This window comes from Dendropsophus ebraccatus, chromosome 9, assembly GCF_027789765.1.
Source record: "Dendropsophus ebraccatus isolate aDenEbr1 chromosome 9, aDenEbr1.pat, whole genome shotgun sequence".
Lineage (NCBI taxonomy): Eukaryota > Metazoa > Chordata > Amphibia > Anura > Hylidae > Dendropsophus > Dendropsophus ebraccatus.
Genome location: NC_091462.1, coordinates 44,634,688 through 44,654,565, shown reverse-complemented (window position 1 = coordinate 44,654,565; position 19,878 = coordinate 44,634,688). Strand labels below are relative to the sequence as shown.

The 19,878-nt window shown below is 40.9% G+C and overlaps 2 protein-coding genes across 18 annotated transcripts in view; both read right to left on the bottom strand.

Moving 5' to 3' along the window:
* Window positions 1–210: 210 nt before the first annotated feature.
* On the bottom strand, window positions 211–15,424 carry LOC138800926 (leucine-rich repeat flightless-interacting protein 2-like). 2 transcript variants are annotated; one of them, XM_069983170.1, is made up of 7 exons: window positions 15,334–15,424; window positions 6,272–6,321; window positions 5,188–5,287; window positions 4,379–4,453; window positions 3,179–3,258; window positions 2,710–2,814; window positions 211–1,464 (listed from the first exon to the last, which is right to left on the bottom strand). In XM_069983170.1, exons 2-7 carry the CDS (start codon window positions 6,299–6,301, stop codon window positions 1,354–1,356), a joined length of 501 nt encoding a protein of 166 aa, XP_069839271.1. In that variant the 5' UTR covers window positions 6,302–6,321; window positions 15,334–15,424; the 3' UTR covers window positions 211–1,353. The 2 variants fall into 2 exon arrangements, with proteins under 2 accessions (XP_069839271.1, XP_069839272.1); XM_069983171.1 differs by having other exon boundaries at window positions 15,323–15,403.
* The window catches only part of LOC138800925 (leucine-rich repeat flightless-interacting protein 2-like), a 98,591-nt gene continuing 89,745 nt past the window's right edge, over window positions 11,033–19,878 (bottom strand). For 13 of the 16 annotated variants that reach the window (XM_069983152.1, XM_069983156.1, XM_069983154.1 and 10 more), the window contains 6 exons: window positions 19,534–19,704; window positions 18,579–18,671; window positions 18,250–18,342; window positions 17,626–17,718; window positions 15,616–15,727; window positions 11,033–14,788 (listed from right to left, as the gene is read on the bottom strand). In XM_069983152.1, coding sequence (XP_069839253.1) covers window positions 13,344–14,788; window positions 15,616–15,727; window positions 17,626–17,718; window positions 18,250–18,342; window positions 18,579–18,671; window positions 19,534–19,704 — 2,007 coding nt within the window. In that variant the 3' untranslated portion in view covers window positions 11,033–13,343. The remainder of the gene's footprint in view (window positions 14,789–15,615; window positions 15,728–17,625; window positions 17,719–18,249; window positions 18,343–18,578; window positions 18,672–19,533; window positions 19,705–19,878) is intronic. The other 3 variants (XM_069983158.1, XM_069983162.1, XM_069983163.1) reach the window with 2 other exon arrangements.

Here is a 19,878-nt window from a genome sequence, read left to right as displayed (position 1 = left end):
TTGATGGCTAGAATGAATAAGTAGTGATACAAGAAGTCGCAGAGTATCCTTTACAGCACCACATCTGTCTATGGGTTGCGTCTGATATTGCAGCTCATGTGTAGTTAAGTAGGCCTCTCCAAATTAATGTATTTTGTGTATATTCCATACATAGCGTACATTTTCCATATTAATTAAAAAAGAAAATCTGCCATTCCAAGATTTCAGCCTCCTCTTTATTCAGTGAAACAGTTTTTCTTTTTTATTATTAAACCTGAAAGAGAAAACTCCAGTGAAGATGTGATAGGTCTGTAGCTTCATGCTCATTCATGTAGAGTCCGGTCAAGTAAGGCCACTTTCCTCAAAAAATGTATGGCATTGGGAATGCACACATCATACCACATAAGTCGGTGCTCCAATGGCTTGTGAGTCCAGAAAATGAATAACACACTTGTACAAACACACTCACATTCAGAAATCTTTGGGTGACTTCCTTTTCCAGCTCTTCTCTGCAATATCATGGTAAGGGCCACCCAAAGACAAAACATTCCAAGTGTCTGAAAAAGGCTCAAGGCAGGTGAGGGCATCTTATATGTTACGTACGGGTTATGGACAACACTGCATACAACAATAGGAAACCAGCATGGGATCACTGCTAGGCGAGAGGTGCTGGTCTCTGCTTGGTGTCACTGCTCCATAGTCCATAGTCAGGCTAACCAGGAGGCACATTACCTGCTCCTCCGCAGCAATGAGGGAACAAGTCGCTGCTTCTTCTAGGAGGATTATAAAGAGAAGCAGGCAACAGACATGCAGGATGGCAGCCCTTTTGCCTCTGTACGGCACAGCTGTGCCCCATTTCAGAATCCAATAAGTTTTACCCAGTTTATATTGTGCTTTTTTGACGGAGCAGCAAAATTCAGCATTGGTTCAGTGCTATCAAGCCACAAATTAGGGCTTTATGCCGCTAAATACATTTCTTAATGGGAAACATGGTAGCTGGTTTGGAAATATGCTGATTTTCTGGGACATAAGATGCTTGCCATGAGAGTCCTATGTACAGGACACAACCCCAGGTGACCAGGCTGTGATTTCTGGCCCACACTGCTGCTGGAGTTACCTGCCTCAGCATACATGTGTGCTCCCATTCTGGAGGTGTCTAAGGAGACAGACCATCATAATTCTCCTAGAAGGGAGAAGATAGAACTGATGATGTGTTGGCAAAAAAAAAGAGCCACCTCCATTATGCAGCATGGCTTATATAGTACATACTGCCGATTCCTGATACTTCAATAGAAACAGAAGCTTGGGCAAATGGCACACCCTGTGCTCCTTCTCTATTTGCTCACAGTTCATAGATTACTATATGAGAAGGGTTCACTGCTGAGACAAGATGGCGCTTCGATTGGCTTTCATCTTCTCCAGTCGCTTGACCAAATGACTGTTACCTACTTCAAGCTCCTCAACTTTATCCAAGGCTGCACGAAGCTATGAACAAAGGAATAAGAAGACAGTGAAGAGTGAGAACGGAGACTATACATACAGCAGAAATCACCACAATGCAGATACCAAAAAGCAGGAGAAACTGTGTTGGAGGCTTTTGAGACCTCTGCAGCTCTGTAGGCGAATAGACCCTGGATGCGGGGTATATTTTCCATGAAATTGCATTTTTGTTGGAAATCGTACTAACATAGCGCAATTTAGAAGTGTATTAAATTTAAAACTGTTTTTCTGGACTTTTAGGCTATGTTCACAAGCGGTAAAATAAATAAAAAATTAAAAAATAATATATATATATATATATACATATATACACACACATATATATACACATACATACATATATACACATACATACATATATACACATACATACATATATACACATACATACATACTGTACACACACACAAACAAAAAGAATGGCTGCAATTTTCTGTTTAATATATGGATCTATTAATCCAGTGAAGTCAATGGGATATTGTCTGGCAGTGCACACACCGTATATAAGGACGTCTGTAAACTGATTATGACCATCCAAATAATAAGCATGCTCATTATTTACCTCCTGCTTTTGTAAAATATGGCTGTTTTTTTTTTTTCATCTGTTCAAGCATTGTATTATTTTCACATAAACTTACAGTTGTATTTAGATTTTATTTACAGTATTTTCCAGCATATAAGACTACTTTTTAACCCAGGAAAATCTTCACAAAAGTCAGGGGTCGTCTTATACACCAGGAGTCATCTTATATATTTTGGACATTTCCTGTCTTACTGTATAAAGGATTTCTTAATGGTATTTCCCCTCAAAAATGCAGGTTGTTGTTGGTGGACAGTTCCGTATAGGCACTACCATCATATCCCATATGCCTGCCTACATCGACAATGCAGAACCCGCCCCCTCAGTGGCGCCATCGGCAATTAGGCCCTGTCTCCTCAGCGGCATAATTGGAGTAGGCTGACCTAGAAGCATAGGCCCCACCCCCTGTGTGATCGCCAGATCAGAGGGGGCAGGGCCTGGGCCTCTAGGTCAGGACATTCAGATGATGTCTGAGTGGGCAGGTCTTAGCCAACAATGACATCATAAAGTGGGTGGGGCCTATGGCACTGATGTAGGCAGGGATATTGGGCATGATGGCGGTGAAGCCTAGATGTGAATGTAGCCTTATATTATATATAATAATAACCTAAGCTATAATTCATGGATTTATGGAGACATGTTGTATTCACCTCTCTCTGTAGTCTTCTCTTCTCAGCTTTTAATTCATCCTCTACTTTTTCAGCATTTTCTGCTGAAGATTTGTACCGGGTTAGCTGACTCTCAAGTCGGATAATCTGAAAATAGCAAAAAATAAATAAATAAAAGCATTTCCAAAATAGTAAAGTTAAACCTTTACACCTTTATATTTTACCCATGTCTCACCCCCAGTGCACCAAGCTGGCTAATTTACATATTAACTAAAAAGTTTGTTTTTTTTGCGAATGTTTTCCAGATCCATCTGAGCTAGGAAAGTGTAATTTTGCTAACCCTTTCTCTACAGGAGATAAATGTAGGATTATGAAGACAGAAGAGTCCGAGACCCCCTATTTGGGGTCTATGGAAATCAAGGTATCACAGAATTGGAAATAAAATACACCTTTTTTATGGTCTATGGAAATTACCCTTCTATAGCGTTCAGTAATAAGTGTAGGAACTCACATTCTGTTCTAGGGCAGTTATCTCTTGTGTGGACTTGGTGAGTTTAAACTTGAGATCGCTGATTTGTCTATTGGCATCTCCTAAAAAATAAAATAACAGTGTCAGCGTTCTTATAGATTAAAGGGGTACTCCAGCGAAAAGCTTTTTCCCAGGAATTGAAACACATTACAAAGTTATATAACTTTGTAAAATGCTTCAATCACCTATCTGCCCCCTTCCCTATCTTTTTCCCCCTTAACCCCCCACCAGGAAGTGAAGTAAACTTACCTAATGACTGTTGACCCCAGGCTTTTCTGTGGCAGCCATTTTGTGACAATGACATCAAGAGGGAGGCGGGTCTAAGCCCTGTAGGCCAGCCTCCCCTTGTCAGATGACACAGATTGCTCAGCTCTGATTGGCTGAACAAGATGTAAGCCATCTAACAGTTTTTGAGTTAGTTAGACATCACAGGAGACAAAATGCATCATGGGAAAGCCCAAACTAGGAAATAAAGAAAAATGAAGCCACCAACTGGAGCTTCAGGGACCTGCAAACAGTGGAAAATTCAAATGGAGACAGACTCCAGAGAGATGGTAAATGTAAAAACTATGTTTACGATTGATTGTTTTTTTTTAATCAGAGCCGGAGTACCCCTTTAAAGGAGAAGTCCAGGCAAAGCTATTTTTTTAACAAGTGCTGGGGAGGGGGAAGATAAAATAAATTACATGCTCTTACCTCCCCAGCGGTACACAGCCACCAGTGCTGGATCGGGGAGGTAAGTGCATGTTATTTCTTTTATACTCCCCCTTCCCGACACTTGTTAAAAATTTGCTTTGCCGGGACTTCTCCCTTAAATGGTTGGGTCAGTAATGAGATTACCTGAAGTTTCAGAGGCTGCAAGAATGGACATGAATGCTCTCTAAGCTCCCATTCATGTCTAGGATCTGAGAAGGATGTAGGTGCAGCTTAACAATTTATACTCAAACATTTTGCAACCACTACAACCCCAATAAAATGGCAGAAGATTTTGACATCTTTATAATGCAGCACCCATTCAATGGTGAATATTGTTTCTCATCATCTTAATTCTTTTTTTTTTTTTTGTAAATGTACTTCTCGAATCCTGCTACAAGGGGCTCCAAAAGGCCCAAAGCTGGTGTGAGATTATATACACATACACCTACATGGAAGGAACTAAGATTAGCAAATTTTAAAACAAACCTGTCAAAAATGTATCCTGGACTGATGGCGTCACTGCCTCCCTGGATCTGCAGAGCTGTGTAGATCTACATATGTCTACAATAGTGGGAGTATGAATAAACAATATGAATGCTATATATGATATCCAGTGCTGTGACTGGGTCATAGTGAAGGTCTGTGCCATCTGACAGACGTGAGAAAACCATAAGTAAGTTCAAGTATATTAATTAATTTTTATGTGTAGGTTTCAAGTGAATGACACCACAGACTCCTATACACTGCATGCAGGGGACCTGGTAATGTCTGTATTACAGCATTCTGTCATGTCCCAGGGGCTGCCTCCAAGTCACTGTACTGTGAAGGGCCGGAACTCACAAAACAAACATGAAATGTGATTTATACAGTAGTGTGACCAAGTTATCAGTACATCATTCACTTGTTAGCATTTATATTAATCTTTGTGCAAGAAATTACCTGTGAGATTATAAAAAGTCCCCCATACCATCCCAGGTGAAAAATAAACAGCTATTGCATAGACGCTTAGATATACAGATGTAGCAGAGCTGAATTTGTTACTGCAGTTTTTAATCAACTCCAACTTACTAACTCCCATCCCAATGTGTTTTTATTAGGCTTGCTATGTAGTTAAAGAAAAAAAAATCTTACAGCTCTGTTATGTATGGTTATGACATGTATGGTTGTATACAGCTACATAGTCATGCGGGTAGTTAGTGAGTTAACGTTCTTCACGGTGAACATACACATGTACCAAACGCTCTAGTATCCTGGAGCCACATTTATATAGATAGGGTAGGTTAGATTCTGCTCACTTTGCACATCAGTGCCATTCTCCAAATTTTCACTGTCTAGATTTTCTGGGCTTCTGTTCCTGGGGCTTTTCTCATCCAGCTGGCCTTTCAGCTTCTTAATCTGAGAGAAGACAATATTCAGGATTGGCATATTGGCAGGAATCGTGCACAAGGTTTGACAGATCACAAAATAGAAGAGTAGTCATACAATGTGCTGACTGCAGTGTGAACAGCAGCTACTAGCTTCTTGTGTATTGAGCTACTTATATATATGTTACTGTGAAATGATAGAATCAGGGATTTGATCAAATCCCGGGAAATGATGAAATGACTGCGCTGTTCCATCAGTTCCCTAGGGAATTGATCAAATCACTGATCCCTTTCAGGGAAATGATGGAATGAACTCTATCATTTCCCCCTGCAACATACAATTTGCTTACTGTATCGCCTCTCTGCTCCCCCCAGCCTGATCGCCTCCGCTTTGCTCCCCATTCCGCTCATTTCCCCTGAGACATGCCTTCTGCAACCCCCGGCTTTTCCTCTGTGCTCCCCATCCGCCCCAACGTCGTATGCCTGCCAGGAGGTGTGCCGCTCCGCGTCCGCCCCACCCTGCGACATGCCTCCTGGTCCCCCGGCCTGTCCACCCCAACGCCGTATGACTACCTTGGTCATTCATTCTGTCATCTCCCTGAAAGGGGTCAGGCATTTGATCAAATCCATACACACATTATATATATACACATATATATATATATATATATATATATATATATATATATATATATATATATATATATATATATATATATAGAGAGAGAGAGAGAGAGAGAGAGAGAGAGAGAGAGAGAGAGAGAGAGAGAGAGAGAGAGAGAGAGAGAGAGAGAGAGAGAGAGAGAGAGAGAGAGAGAGAGAGAGAGAGAGAGAGAGAGAGAGAGAGAGATGTGTGTTGGGATTGTCAGTCTCAAATTCTCCTCCACATGTACCCCCAGAATTATAAAGTGTCATGGAATATGTTGGCACTATATAAACAAAATTATTATTAGGTTCTGACAAAATAGAATTAGAGGAACCCATTTCAGCACCTACTGTAGCTGTTTGCCATTACCTGCTCCAAGAAGGATTCTCTCTCATCCATAAGCTTCTTCAGCCTGATCTCTTTGAGAAGAAAGTTTAGAAAACAAATCAAAGATAGAAGGAAAAAGTCAAGATGTGTGAAAGAAGAGAGCGGAAAATTTGGAAAAAGTAAACACAGCATCTACAAGGATTAAATGGGAACTCCGGCAACATTTTCTTTTCTTTTAAATAAACCAGTGTAAGAAAAGTATATAGACTTGTAGATTACTTCTATTTAAAAATCTCAAGTCTTCCAGCACTTATCAGCTGCTGTATGTCCAGCAACAAGTGGTATATTCTTTCCAGTATGACAGAGCTCTCTGCTACCACCTCTGCCCATAACAGAAACTGTACAAAGCAGGAGAGGTTTTTTACAGAGATTCCTGTTATGGAAAAAGGTGGCAACAGAGAGCACTGTCTCAGAACAGAAAGAATACACCACTTCCTGCAGGGCATACAGAAGATGCCAAGTACTGGAATACTTGGGATTTTTAAATAAAAGTAAAATTACAAATCTGTATACCTTTCTGATGCTGGTTGATTTGAAAGAAAAAAATTCTGCCAAAGTTCCCCTTCAAAGGGTATCTATCAGCTCCAAATCATGCTTAGGGCTAAAGTGTTAAAAAGGCTGTGCCAAATGCAGCATGCATGCCTCCTCCTTCCCTCTCCTATCTTGAATGACATACAGGGATCATCTTTCAGCACTGAAGTGGTGCATGTCAACCAGCCAAAGCAAGCAGAGGAGGGAAGAGGGGTGCATGCTGCAGCTCACACAGCCTCCTTGACACTTGAGCCCTAAGCACGATAGAGAAGCTGATAGATTCCCTTTATATAGGGTTTTCTGAGACATTAATATTTATTTCCTACTCTTAGGATAGATTACCAATATCCAGCTTCGGGTCGAGGCTGGCTCCCCCCACCCTCACCAAGGAGGAGCATAGGCCTGTATAACCTATAGCAGCAGTCTGAAGTAAGGCTTTGTACCATTCAAGTAGATTGGGCTGAGTAGCAATACTGGGCAGAGCCCGTATCAAGGTGATTTCTATATATATATATAATGTGTCATGACTCCTTCAGTTGTTTGGTAGGAGAGCCTTCACTCATCCGATATAAAAAGCCCATGTTAATGATAGGCCACAAATGTCAATGTCCCAGAAAAACCCTTTTATGTATGTAACATAACAATAAACCTTTATACAGATACCCAACACACAAGTCAACTTTACATCAGCCACCAATTTACAAACCGGTCTGATATTAGACACAATGAGCGGCATCTTTCGTTTCTTCTGTGTATTGTTGTGGCAGCTTTAGTTTATAAAGATTTTTCATAGTAAAAGGCTATGACACTAATGTATTTCCTGATATATTATAAACTGACAATTTCTGATTTATATGCACAGATACACATAAGGGGCAGAATTAGCATTGTACATGCACTAATGTAAAGTTACGTAGCATGCATTAACAATGGACCTGGTACCAATCTGTGCCTGCATGCTGGAGTCCTCAGGGCAAGGTTTTGCTTTGTGTTTTCTAGCAATAAATTGTGGTGACGTTTTGTGTAAAACTTGTCTTTACGTTTTTGGGGTCCTTGTATAGCGACCGACAATCTGAATGGCCTCCAGGTCTGTAGTTTAGAATGGCTATCGAGTCCGTCTTTCAGCTAACAAGGCTTATTCATAGAGTGCTTACTAACATATGTTAATTTTTTTAATCACATTTTTAAACCACTGCTTTAAGTTATTATATGGCCGCTGTTCATACAGGTTATTATTAGAGATGAGCGAACCTGGAGCATGCTCGAGTCCATCCGAACCCGAACTTTCGGCATTTGATTAGCGGTGGCTGCTGAAGTTGGATAAAGCCCTAAGGCTATGTTCACACTGTGTTTTCAGCATCCGTTTAACGCATCTGTTTTTTGAAAAAAACGCATGAAAAACGGATTGCAAAAAACGGATTCATTTGTGTGACTTCCATTATAAAAAAAAAAAAACGGATCCGTTTTTTTGGCGGACCAAAACGGACCAAACAACGTTGCTGACCCTATTTTTCTGGACGTTAAAAAAAAACGGATCCGTTAAACGGATGCTGAAAACGCAGTGTGAACCTAGCCTAAGGCTATGTGGAAAACATGGATATAGTCATTGGCTGTATCCATGTTTTCCAGACAACCTTAGAGGTTTATTCAACTTCAGCAACCCCAGCTAATCAAATACCGAACGTTCGGGTTCGGATGGACTTGAACCCAAACCCAGCTCGCTCATCTCTAGTTATTATTCATCACAAAACAAAGCCCTGATAATTGTAATGTCACAGGTCATACACCATTGTGATTGCTACATGGCTGGACAAAGGCTCACATTTACGAAGCCTGGATTAACTTATGCAGGTCAATATACAAGTTAAATAGTTTTCAGGACCATATATATAATGTGTACAATTGTCCGCAATCCATGCAAAATTAGGCTATAATCTGTGTATAGGCTGTAAAAAAAGACAGACGTCGAAATGCGTTTCTGTGCACACAATTTTAATAGTGGATTGCATTTATACTTGTGAATAAATAAAGAACTGTTCATTTATGGGATCGAGTGCCACGGACTTCTTTCTTGTTGATTAAAATTGGGCTATGTTCACACTAGGTAAGAGACCGGGCCGTTCCATGACCTGGCCGGGTCACGGAACAGCCGGTCTCAGCTAAGATCATCCCAGCCGATACTGGATGATCTTTGCAGCTGCAGAGTTCTGATGCGGGCGCATCCGTGCACGTCTGCATCAGAACTCCCTGATGCACACTATGGAGCGAGTGGCCGGAGCAGCTCACTCCATTGTGTGCACTGACAGGGTTTTCTGTGGCCGCTAATCAATGAATAGCGGCCGCAGAAAACCGACATGTCAGTTTTCTACGGCGCCACTAGAGATCCCGGCCGGAGTGTTAACCATGTGTATACTCTCCGGCTGGTATCCCTTCAGCCTGTGTAGTGTGAACATAGCCTGAATCCGTATTTTTGGTGAATCAGCAAAAAAGTTGAAGATGATCCTTAAATAAGTGGGAATGGTTTATAATGATTACTCATCCATATTTTTTTCACATTTTGCGGACGTTTCACCTGTAAAAATTAAGGATCCACCTAAACTACAGACACTCTAATTGACTTCTAAGGGACAATCTGTGCTGCATGACATGAATAACATCGACAATAAGTAGTCCTCTCCATTATGAGCGTGAGCACAGTAGTCCTCAATATTCATGAGGAGAAAACTCAGCCCACCAGCTGCTGATTGGCAATTGTCTATCCATGCTGTGTATAGGAAGTCAACTGTCAATCAGCAGCTGGAGGGGGATAGGGGTGTGACAAGAATCCTATTCTCCTGCATATTAGGAGAACGGCTGATTGGTGTATTACTTACAACAGCTGTTGATGTAAGTAATACACCAATCTGTTCAGCATTTTTATCACTAGTTTATGCTGCCCTCATTTAAGGCACCATAAACCTAGTGCCTAAATGTATAGCCTGCTGTAATTAAACACTGCAAATGCACTGGAAAACACCAAAGCAAACAACGTCATGCAAGTATTGTGTTTTATTTTTCCCTATTGGACTTTCAGCTATCATCTGGCCACAGCGGTTTTGAGACAAAAAAAGCCATATGCGATCCTAGTAAGAGTCCAGCCTATTAACATTTTACTTTTGGAACTGTCTACAAGTCAAAAAAAGAGACCACGCTTACTTTTCAATCTTTATAGGTGATATTCATAGTAGGCTCATCTCACAGAGCCACATTTTTGCATCTGTATTATGGCCACAAGACCAGACCTGACCATTAACAGCTGTCGGATCAGCTCATCGAGCCTATTGTAAGGCTGAACGTGACGCTATAATATGTAGACAAAAATGAGGCTGTCGTACACCAGTGTGAAGGTGTCCATACAGAGCAGTAAGCGTTATTAGTTGAAACTACGCACACAGTCTCTTTAACTGCACAAAACATCCTAATTTATTAGGAAGTCTAAACCTAAAGCTGGCCGACTCTAAGGGCCCTATTCCACCGGACGATTATCGTTCAGATTATTGTTAAATCGTTCGAATCTAAACGATAATCGTTCGGTTGACATGCAGTTAACGATTAACGACCGAACGAGAAATCGTTGATCGCTTTATAAGATCTGGACCTATTTTTATCGTTGCTCGTTCGCAAAACGTTCGCATTGAATAAGACATTGTTCGGTCGTTCGCAATAGATACGAACGCAATAGCGAATAAATAGCGAAGAAAAACTATCACAATTAAGATCATAAGTAACGATTATCATTCCATGGAAATGAGAAAACGTTTTTATGTCTTTCGCAATAGCGGTCGTTTGAGATCGTTAACGATTATGCAAACGATAATCGTCCAGTGGAATAGGGCCCTAAGGTATATATGGCGGTCATTCAACTGTGCACAGACAGATGATGTCGATAGAGAGAACAATAAAGAAAAAAAATGGTGACACTGGAACCTGTGCACTCTGCACACTGGTGACAACTTACTGACTACATTACTACCAATAGGGGTCTGTTGGGTTTCCATCATGGTGCCTGGCATTTTACCATAACAGAAAACAGCACACTATCTTGGTTGAGATTTTAGATGGAATTTGTAATGGATGATCCTAAAGCAATATCCAACACAGAACAAGGCCTAAGATATCCTTGACCTGGATAAAAATAATTTTTTTGCACAAAGTAAATAAATCAGGAAATGCTTTGTTTTTCCAGAATAAAATTTATTTCCACAATATACAGTTCAGAACTTTTAAACAATCTTCTTCTTCCCAGATTTTTTTTCTCTATTTACTTTCAGCAGGAAAATAACATTTGTGACAGTACTTTTTGCTTTTATACCTGTTGTGTAAAGCAAAGCCGGTTTATCCCAGAATGCTGGCTTGGACAATGCAAATGTGTCTTAACTAGAAATATACAGCCAAAATACATAGCAGACCTTCCCGTGGAGTAGCAATCACACAGTACATAATGCGTAGAATATCTTTATGGTAAAGCTACACAAATTATAGTTATGTATGATGACTAAGGTTTAATATATAGCTCTATGGCATAGGCTAATGCATAAAAGCCAAGCAGGGTTTATTACATACTTTTGATGAGGATGACTTCAGGTGATACAGAACAGTCCATGATCTGCCACATGATGGCAATACAACACTTGTAAAAGTTAATCCAGTGTACAACCAGGGCAGTGTTTCCTCTTGAACTTTCTTTTCTAGTATTCACAATGTAAGCAGGTTTACATAAGGTGAACCCATCTAGGAAAATAAATACTTTCTGCCTATAACAGTTCAATTACCTTCCATTCATCTCTGCTCTTTTACTGTACACTGCATTGCAGCTATAATCATGGACTGCAGGTGTAAAGTTATTAAAAAACAACAACTCGGTAATAGCAGTTTGTATTAGGATATAAAGGCAGTGATCTACAGAACGATGGATGTGTGTGTGATTGCTACTCAGTTATAGGATTATGTGTTGTGGTGTAATAACATTTAGCTGAAAATTGTGCTGAAGTTGGTAAACTATGACAAAGCAGCAGCATATAGTAGTCAAGTGGTTGATATACAACTCCTCATAGCTTAAAAGGGGCATTCCCAACTGGGGGAACATTTATGGCCTATCCACAAGATTAGCCAATATGTGTCCAATAGATGTAGGTACCAGAGGTGAACCCCTATCTATCTGGAGATCTGGTGCTCTCCTAGGCCCCTACAAGGGTGCCTGTAGCCGCCGAAGATGGTCAGGGGGGCGTAAACAAAGTGTGTGTTTTACACAATCTACGTTACTACTATAAACTTTAGTGTAAGTTGCAGAAACAGTGTAACTTTTTTAGGGCGTCCCTAGATCTCTAAGAAGTCTACAGGACATATAAGACATGTCCAGATGGAGATACCCCTTTAAGTGTAACTCTGCAAAACCAGCCTGCCAAGAATAGTAAACTGCCTGCATTTACTATGCAACCCTTACCGTTAGCGGATTCCCACACAGACAGACTTTGCATAATTTCTCACGATAGGAAGGTGCAGTTTTATTAGACCTGTCAAAAACGCTGTGCAAATGGATCATTGAGGCATACTTTTTTTTAGTACTTACACATTATAGGCACAAAGGGTCACCACACCTATACATGGATCTACAAACATATAGGACAAACACAAACAAAAAGGAATGATATTCTCATGGCTACTTTCTCGAGCCTTCATGCCAGGTTTTTACATGGAATGTGACCATCCAATCAAAGAACTCCAGTGACTAGAGAAATAAATAACATTTTCTATGATAAAACTCAAGGTGGCATCTCTAAAAACACCCTAAAAATCATGATGTGAGTGGAAAAGTAGGAACTTCTCATAATGGTTTAAAAAAAAAAAAAAGAAAAAGATCCCATTGAAAGGAACAGCGCTGTAGGCATAGGCACTTAAATAAATTATAAAGGTTTTAACCCAGAACTATGTGTCTGATGGGGCAAACTACACAGGTATAATAGACGTATTTATATGTAATGACAGGTAGGAGAGGAAGTGCAAATGTAACCAGGCACCATGGAAGTGACTTCTATTGGTTATGTATATAATAAATGTTGCCTGAGGCAGTATTCCTCTTGGGCATCTCTACAGGATTGGATCTAAGCGGTGAGGCCGGCCTCACTCATGTGCTTATTTTATTGTTATACTGGATAGAAAGACTAATGTTAGATAAATGCAGATCCATATTAAATGTTGGCATAGACTTCCACCAATGGTGAGGTCCTAGTAGAAGACGTTGGGCAGCCTTGCTCTACAGTATCTAAATACTTGAAGTTCGCCCCCCAAAATACAACGGCTAAAACATGAGCGTACAATAAGTATATAAAAAGGTATATTGTGGGTGAAAAATCCAGCCTGTATTTTAGTAACATGACATGCAGCCCCTCTGAAAGCCATTGACAGAAGTACTAGTGCAAAAGCATAAACTTCGTACAGTACGCAGACGTCTACAGAACATGAGGAATACCATACATTCATTTCATCAGGAAAGGACACAGTCTTCTTTATTTTTGCCCTTTCCTCTCCTAGGGCTCTTCTCTGAGCCATCTTCCATGCGAATATCTTCCAAAGACTGTCCGTCCACTGATGATCCTAGAGATGCATGGGGTATTTCACTCTCTCCAGTGTACTTTTCACTGCGCACGGTACCATCATCATCATCTGTTTCTTCGTCCTCTTGTGTGGATTCTCCTTCACTGCTGAACGTCTCAGGTGGAACGCTTTCTTTTGGGCTTTCAGCCTTGTCTGCCACTGTATTAGTTTCATTCTTGATGTTACCACTAACTAGGTCACCTGACAATGTGTCTTCTTCTCTTTGGTCCACTACTTTAAGCTCTTCACCTTTCAACACATCCCCTTGCCTTTCATCCTCTTGAACAGGTTCCTGCTCATCTTGACTACAACTGTCCTCTGGGATTACATGGTCCTTTATAGATTCATCCTCAGTTATGCTTTTTCGTTCAGTAACAGCGGAAGACTCAGAAACATCTGATGTTTCCTCTTTTCCTACCTGGGCAGCTAAGTCATCGCTTGTTATTAGTGCGTCTGGGGATGGTTTTTCATCTGCAGAAACAAGTTTACTCTGATCATCATCATCTCCGGTGTTCTCAGCGGCAGACGATATTCCATCATTTTTACTTTGGCCCATGTTTTCCTTAATAGTCTCAGACCCAGATTCTGGCTCCTGAGACTGCAGAGGTTTAAGCTCCTCTACAACTGGTACTTCTTGTTCTAGAGCTATATTCTCATTACTACTTGTATATTCAGATGTTTCTGTACTAATATCTTCTTGGCTGCTGCTTGAGTTATTACTATCCTGTTCACCCTCCAAAATGTTACTCTCATTATTCTCACAGATGTTGGCAGTATTTTCATTTGTAGTTTCAGCCCCTTCCTCGGGCGCTCCTCCCATGGTACACTGATCATCTGCTTTAGCGACAGTCTCTGGCTGGTTGACTTTAGGTTCCTCTTTTAAAGGATCACTCACACTTGTGACGTCTTCATCAACCTCATTTATTGTACTGGGAGTCTCAACAAAATCTATAGCATCCTGAAAAACTTCACTTCCAGATGGGCTTACATCACTCCGCTTCACTGTATTCTCACCATCTACTTCTGAAATGTTCTCCACAACTTCAGAACCAGACATCTCCTTATCTTCCTCGCTTCCTAGCTCTTCCTTTTGCTCTTCCATACTGGTTTCAGATTTGTGATGGCTACAGACTTCAACAGATTTGCTTTCCACACTTGTGCCACTATTATTTTCTTCCTCATTGTGTTTGTGCGATACATCTTCACCCTCTGCATGCAAACTCATTTCTTTCTCAGCATCTTGTGCAATCTCCTGTCTATCTTGCTCAGTCCTAGGTGGACTTTCCCCAACCATTGACATGGCCTCCTTTCTTTCCACTGTTCCTTCTGGTTTTCCTACAAAAACCATGGACAAAAAAAATGAAGCATCCACCAGTTTTCCTAAAGCCACATCCCCAGAGGTCAGAAAAGAGGACAGGAAGTCAATGTTTTTCGCTCAAGATTAGGCAGAAAAGCAACAGGTTGGATAGTGCAGAGAAATACAACCCACCGCTTGAAGCCAGGATGGTTGCTGAGGAGAAGAAACATACAGCAAAGCAGATTCTCTGCATCCTGAAAGGTACAATAGACTTTATTGCTACCACCAGCAAGACCTGTGAAATAGAAATGTGGTAATAGTCTGTCTCTAGTGTATTGTAACTAGATTAAAAACCACAATGGTGATAGGAGATTTCCTTTAGTATATAAAAGGCACAATAAATACTTTTCATACAAAACAAGGCAGTAAGGCTAGATTTTCTCTAGCTAATGCCCAAGATTATAACCTATGTATAGCCCATAATGCATTACACACAAGACTGCTTTCCTTCCATAATAAGCTGTATTACATTCTGCGCATAATAAAAAAAAAAAAAAAAAAAAAACACACACCTAATATTTACCAGATGAATGTAGCTCAATCCAGGTGTGAAAATCTTCACTACATGGGGCAAGTGCTGCGGTCTACATCTGCTATCTTTTTTATAGTCTAGCTCGCCTTTATACAGCAGTCTACTTTTGCTTTGGAAGAGGGAGGCTGTTATGGATGAGGAATACCCTTACAAGGAAACAGGCTGCAGAAGTTATACAAAGCACAGCATGCAGGGTTAGTGGAAAGCCACGCAGCTCAGAGTTTGTTGCCAGAAAGACAGAAGAGAAAGAGAATAGCTCACACATTCACTTACCCATTGACACTGCCCGAACTGGAGGATCAGGGGGACCGTCAGAATTTACATGGTGTTCTATTGAGGCGTCGCCATTCAGGGTACTGTCAGAGTCGAGTGCAATGCCATTTTTCTAAATGTAAGAGAATTAACCATATGTTAGCAAGTCATATTTTGGATGCCGTTAGTGATACTATATTTCCATCAGGTAGTTACTCCACTTTATTAAACATAATATTTCATCACATAGCACCTCCACTGCATCCTGGTAAGCAGAAGTAGTTCCTGCTGATGGACCCTTCCTTTCATATTGTCCTCTGCCGTATCCCAGATCGGAAGAGGAATGGCCAAAAGCAAGTCATTCTGCAATGCATTGTGGTTCATTCCTGTCCTCACTCATGTTTACCATGCTACTGTCCCTGGCTAACCCTGACCTCAGCTCTCTTTCTAGGTACTGCCTTTGCCTCATCCCCTGGATTGGTCACCTGGTACCTGTTTTTCTACAACAAATTTAGGTTAGGAATCTCCGGTAAACAGTAAAAAAAAATGTCATTGCTTCTTATGTTAAAGGGGTTGGCCACTTTATTGTAAAATTGTTCAGTATACAGTATTAGTAACTGTACTCACTGCACTTACTGACAGCAGCTCTCTGTGTACCTCATAGATCTAAAATCACACGTCCCCCTCTAGGCTGTGCAGTCTTGCTCTGTGGTGTTTCTGTCTATAAGATGGCCGACATGGAGAAGCATGTGACCATGCCCACGCCCCCAGTGGCCACCACTGAGCCTGTATATGTCTAATCACACTGGGGGTGGGGCATGGTCACATGCTCCTCCATGTCGGCCATCTTATGGACAGAATCACCACAGAGCAGGGCAGCACAGCCTGGAAGAGGGGAGTCTGATTTTAGCTCTATGAGGTAGACAGGGAGCTGCTGTCAGTATATACAGTGTGTACACTTACTAGTACGGTACACTGAACAATTTTACCATAAAGTGGCCAACCCCTTTAAGCACCACATACATTTAGAAGCAGTAGTTGTTATTGCTATTTTACTTTTTTTTTTCGTTTTATCCTATGTTGGCTCTGAAGAACTTCTTTGGCTGCTAACAATACATGCGAAAGGCTGTGAATTATGATGGAATGAAACAAGACATTTCTTGTTAAAGAGGATGTACCACCAAGTACATCCTCTTTAACCTGAACCAACGGATCGAACAGCGCCAACACGGGGAAGCCGGTGCCGCGGTCCGTTTTCCGGACCAAGCTGTTCCATGCATCGGAACCAGCTGATTCTCAAGCACTGGAGGTAGGCCGGGCCGCCCCCAGTGGGAGGGAATTCCCTCCCCTCCATGACGCGGCTCCCTTAGAATGAATGGAGCCGCGTCATACAGGGGAAGGAATTCCCTCCCACTGGGGGTGGCCCGGCCTACCACCAGTGCTTCAGCACGGGCCGGTTCTGGTGCATAGAACAGCGCCGTGCACAGAACCGGGCCGCGGACCGAAAAATGGACCGCGGCACCGGCTTCGCCGTGCCGGTGCCGTTCGATCCGTGGCTTCAGGATAAAGAGGAAGTACCTGGTGGTACATCCTCTTTAAAGGTCAACTTGTCTCTAGTATACCGGTTTCCCCTTTCTGAAGGCATATTTTATGCAGCAAGTTAAAGCTGTGCCATCTGGTGGCAATTTTTATATTCTAGTGAAAGTGCAGACTGACACAGATAAGTAATGAACTACTACTGCAATAGACTAGAAAAAAAACAAGCTACACAACTGTGTTAATAGAACAAGCAATAGATGACAGACAGACTACACATACAGCTGCTATGCCACACTAGCTATTGCATGTGCAAACCACATGGCAAAAACTGCACACTGCTTAATAGCTGCATTTTTATGGCAAATACAGGTGACGCACATAAAAGCCACCAGCATGGACACCTCTAGCGGTCTGTACAGTCCTTGATGACAGATGGTGTTATTTACTATACATATACAAGGAAAACACTGGTTAAAACTACATCCATTGTACCTTTAATGCCTCCCTTAAGTGGGTCACCTCTTCCCTGAGGGCATCTCGCTCAGTCCGAACAGGATCAAAAAACTCTTTTTGTCTCTCTAGAGCCTGCACTTCCAGAGTTAAGAAAGAAAGAAAAGGAAAGATGATACTGAAGATAGAAATTGTATATGGACAATGTTATGTAAATGTATACGCTGGGTTTAAAGGGTAAGGTATTGCACATCCGATGATATTTGTTACACTGGGTATTTTTGTAAGGCATTAAGGTCACTGGAGTCTTGGGGAGTTTTTCCCTTTAGCAAAAATTGTCGCATATCTCCATTCCTGACAATAACTAAATAACTGAGTGATGAAGTCAAATTGTGATGGCTAGAAGACTGGATGTTCCTGGTATGCACTGGTTAGTAGTTAATGAAAGTTTATGGGGGGCCTTAAGTGTCCCAAAATACACTGTTGTAAATTTCTAATACATACGTCCTTACATTTATCACTCCCCACCATATTTTTTACACTCATCCACCAACGGTTTAGACTATTTCTACTTTGGGGAATTTATTATCCTTCCTGTTAAGCAATTTCCCTCTTCTTGTAGTGGCTGCTCAGCCTAGTACAGACATCCTTAACAAGGATTCATACCCCTATTTTTTTATCCTTCCACTCTATTGTTTCCTTGAGGTCACAGATCTCACGGTCACTGATTTCTTGTTTCTGTTGCAGTTGGCGGATTTCCTAATGGTCGGCAAAGGGCAGCAGAGATAGAAAGACAAAAAAGACAGGAAATTGAAGAAAAATCAAGAGGAAAAGACTGGCTAAGACACTGAAAATCAGCATTGGGCCATCACTGACAGCCATGTCACTCTGTAATTCTGTCACAATACAATTGTTTCAGGAAGACAGAGAAAACTTAACCAGAAGAATAAAATGAGATGTGACATTTTTTCTCCAGTCGTCTCCTTCCTTCTCACCGTTAGCAGGGCCTCCCTCTGCTCCAAAGCCTCCTTCATCTCAGCTAGCTGGAAACGGAGGACGCCTTGCTCGTGCTTCTGCCGCTCACACTCCTACCAAGAAAACAAGTAGCATTAAACATACAGAAACCACAAACGTTCACCATGCAAGTACGAATAGGTAACCTCAGCTATGTAAATAATAGGGAACTTATTTCATCATTTGTGAACAATGAGATTCAGAAATTACACAACACAGAAATGAGAAAGGGCTTAAATACATTTTCTAAAAGATGTATTCAGCTGAAAACAGTGACTAATAGCATTAGGTAATTCCAAGGAAATCTTTAGATACCATTCTTATATCTGGTTATATACAGTATGTCATTAAGTGAGATGCAGCTATGGCTAAATAAAATGTCAGGCTATGTTTACACACAGTATTTTTGGTCAGTATTTTGGAACCAAAAGCAAGAGTGGATTGAAAAACACAGAAAGGCTAAGTTCACACACTGTTGAGATTGAGTGGATCGCTGCTATTTAATGGCAAATAACGTCCGTTGTTTCAAAACAACCGCTGTTGTTTTAAAATAAGGGCAATTGTTTGCCCTTAAATGGCGGCCAGCTGTGTTTTCAATACTGATTTTAATTGCAAAATACTGAGCAAAAATACTACATGGGAACATAGCTTGATAATGTATTCAACATGCTTCCATAATATGCAGTAGAAGATGGCAGTGTATTTGTAGTTGTGCTTTTTTATGCATTTTTATCTTTTGATCAGTGTTCTCATTGACATACATGGGAGTTCAAAGCAATCAAAACAGAAAACACACATTAAAAACACAACAAAGAAAGTTGGAAAGTCAGCTGCTTGCCGTGAGTGTGGAAAGCTAGATCATCTGATTGCTGCAACAGCTACGACATTATTATCTCTCCCAAGTAAAAAGCTTCTAAAGCAGGTGCCATAACTTACTTTCTGTTTATCTTCATACTGACGCCTGGACTCGGCCAGTTCTTCTTCCATCTCCAGCAGAACCTCCCGTAAAGTGTCCACTTGATATTGCAAAGATGTTTTCTCATTGTCTAACTGGGCATTTGTCACCATAGACCGTTTATACTTTTCCTCCACTTCTGCCAAGGAGTCCTGAAAAACAACAAAAGCATAAAAAAAAATTATGAAATAAAAAATATTTAAATAGAGGAATAAAATTTTTGGCTATTAGCAAAAACAAATTAGTAGTCCAGGAATATCAGGTGAACATTAAATAGATCAGCAGGATTACACGGCACACGCCCTGACAAAGGTTAGTGTCACACA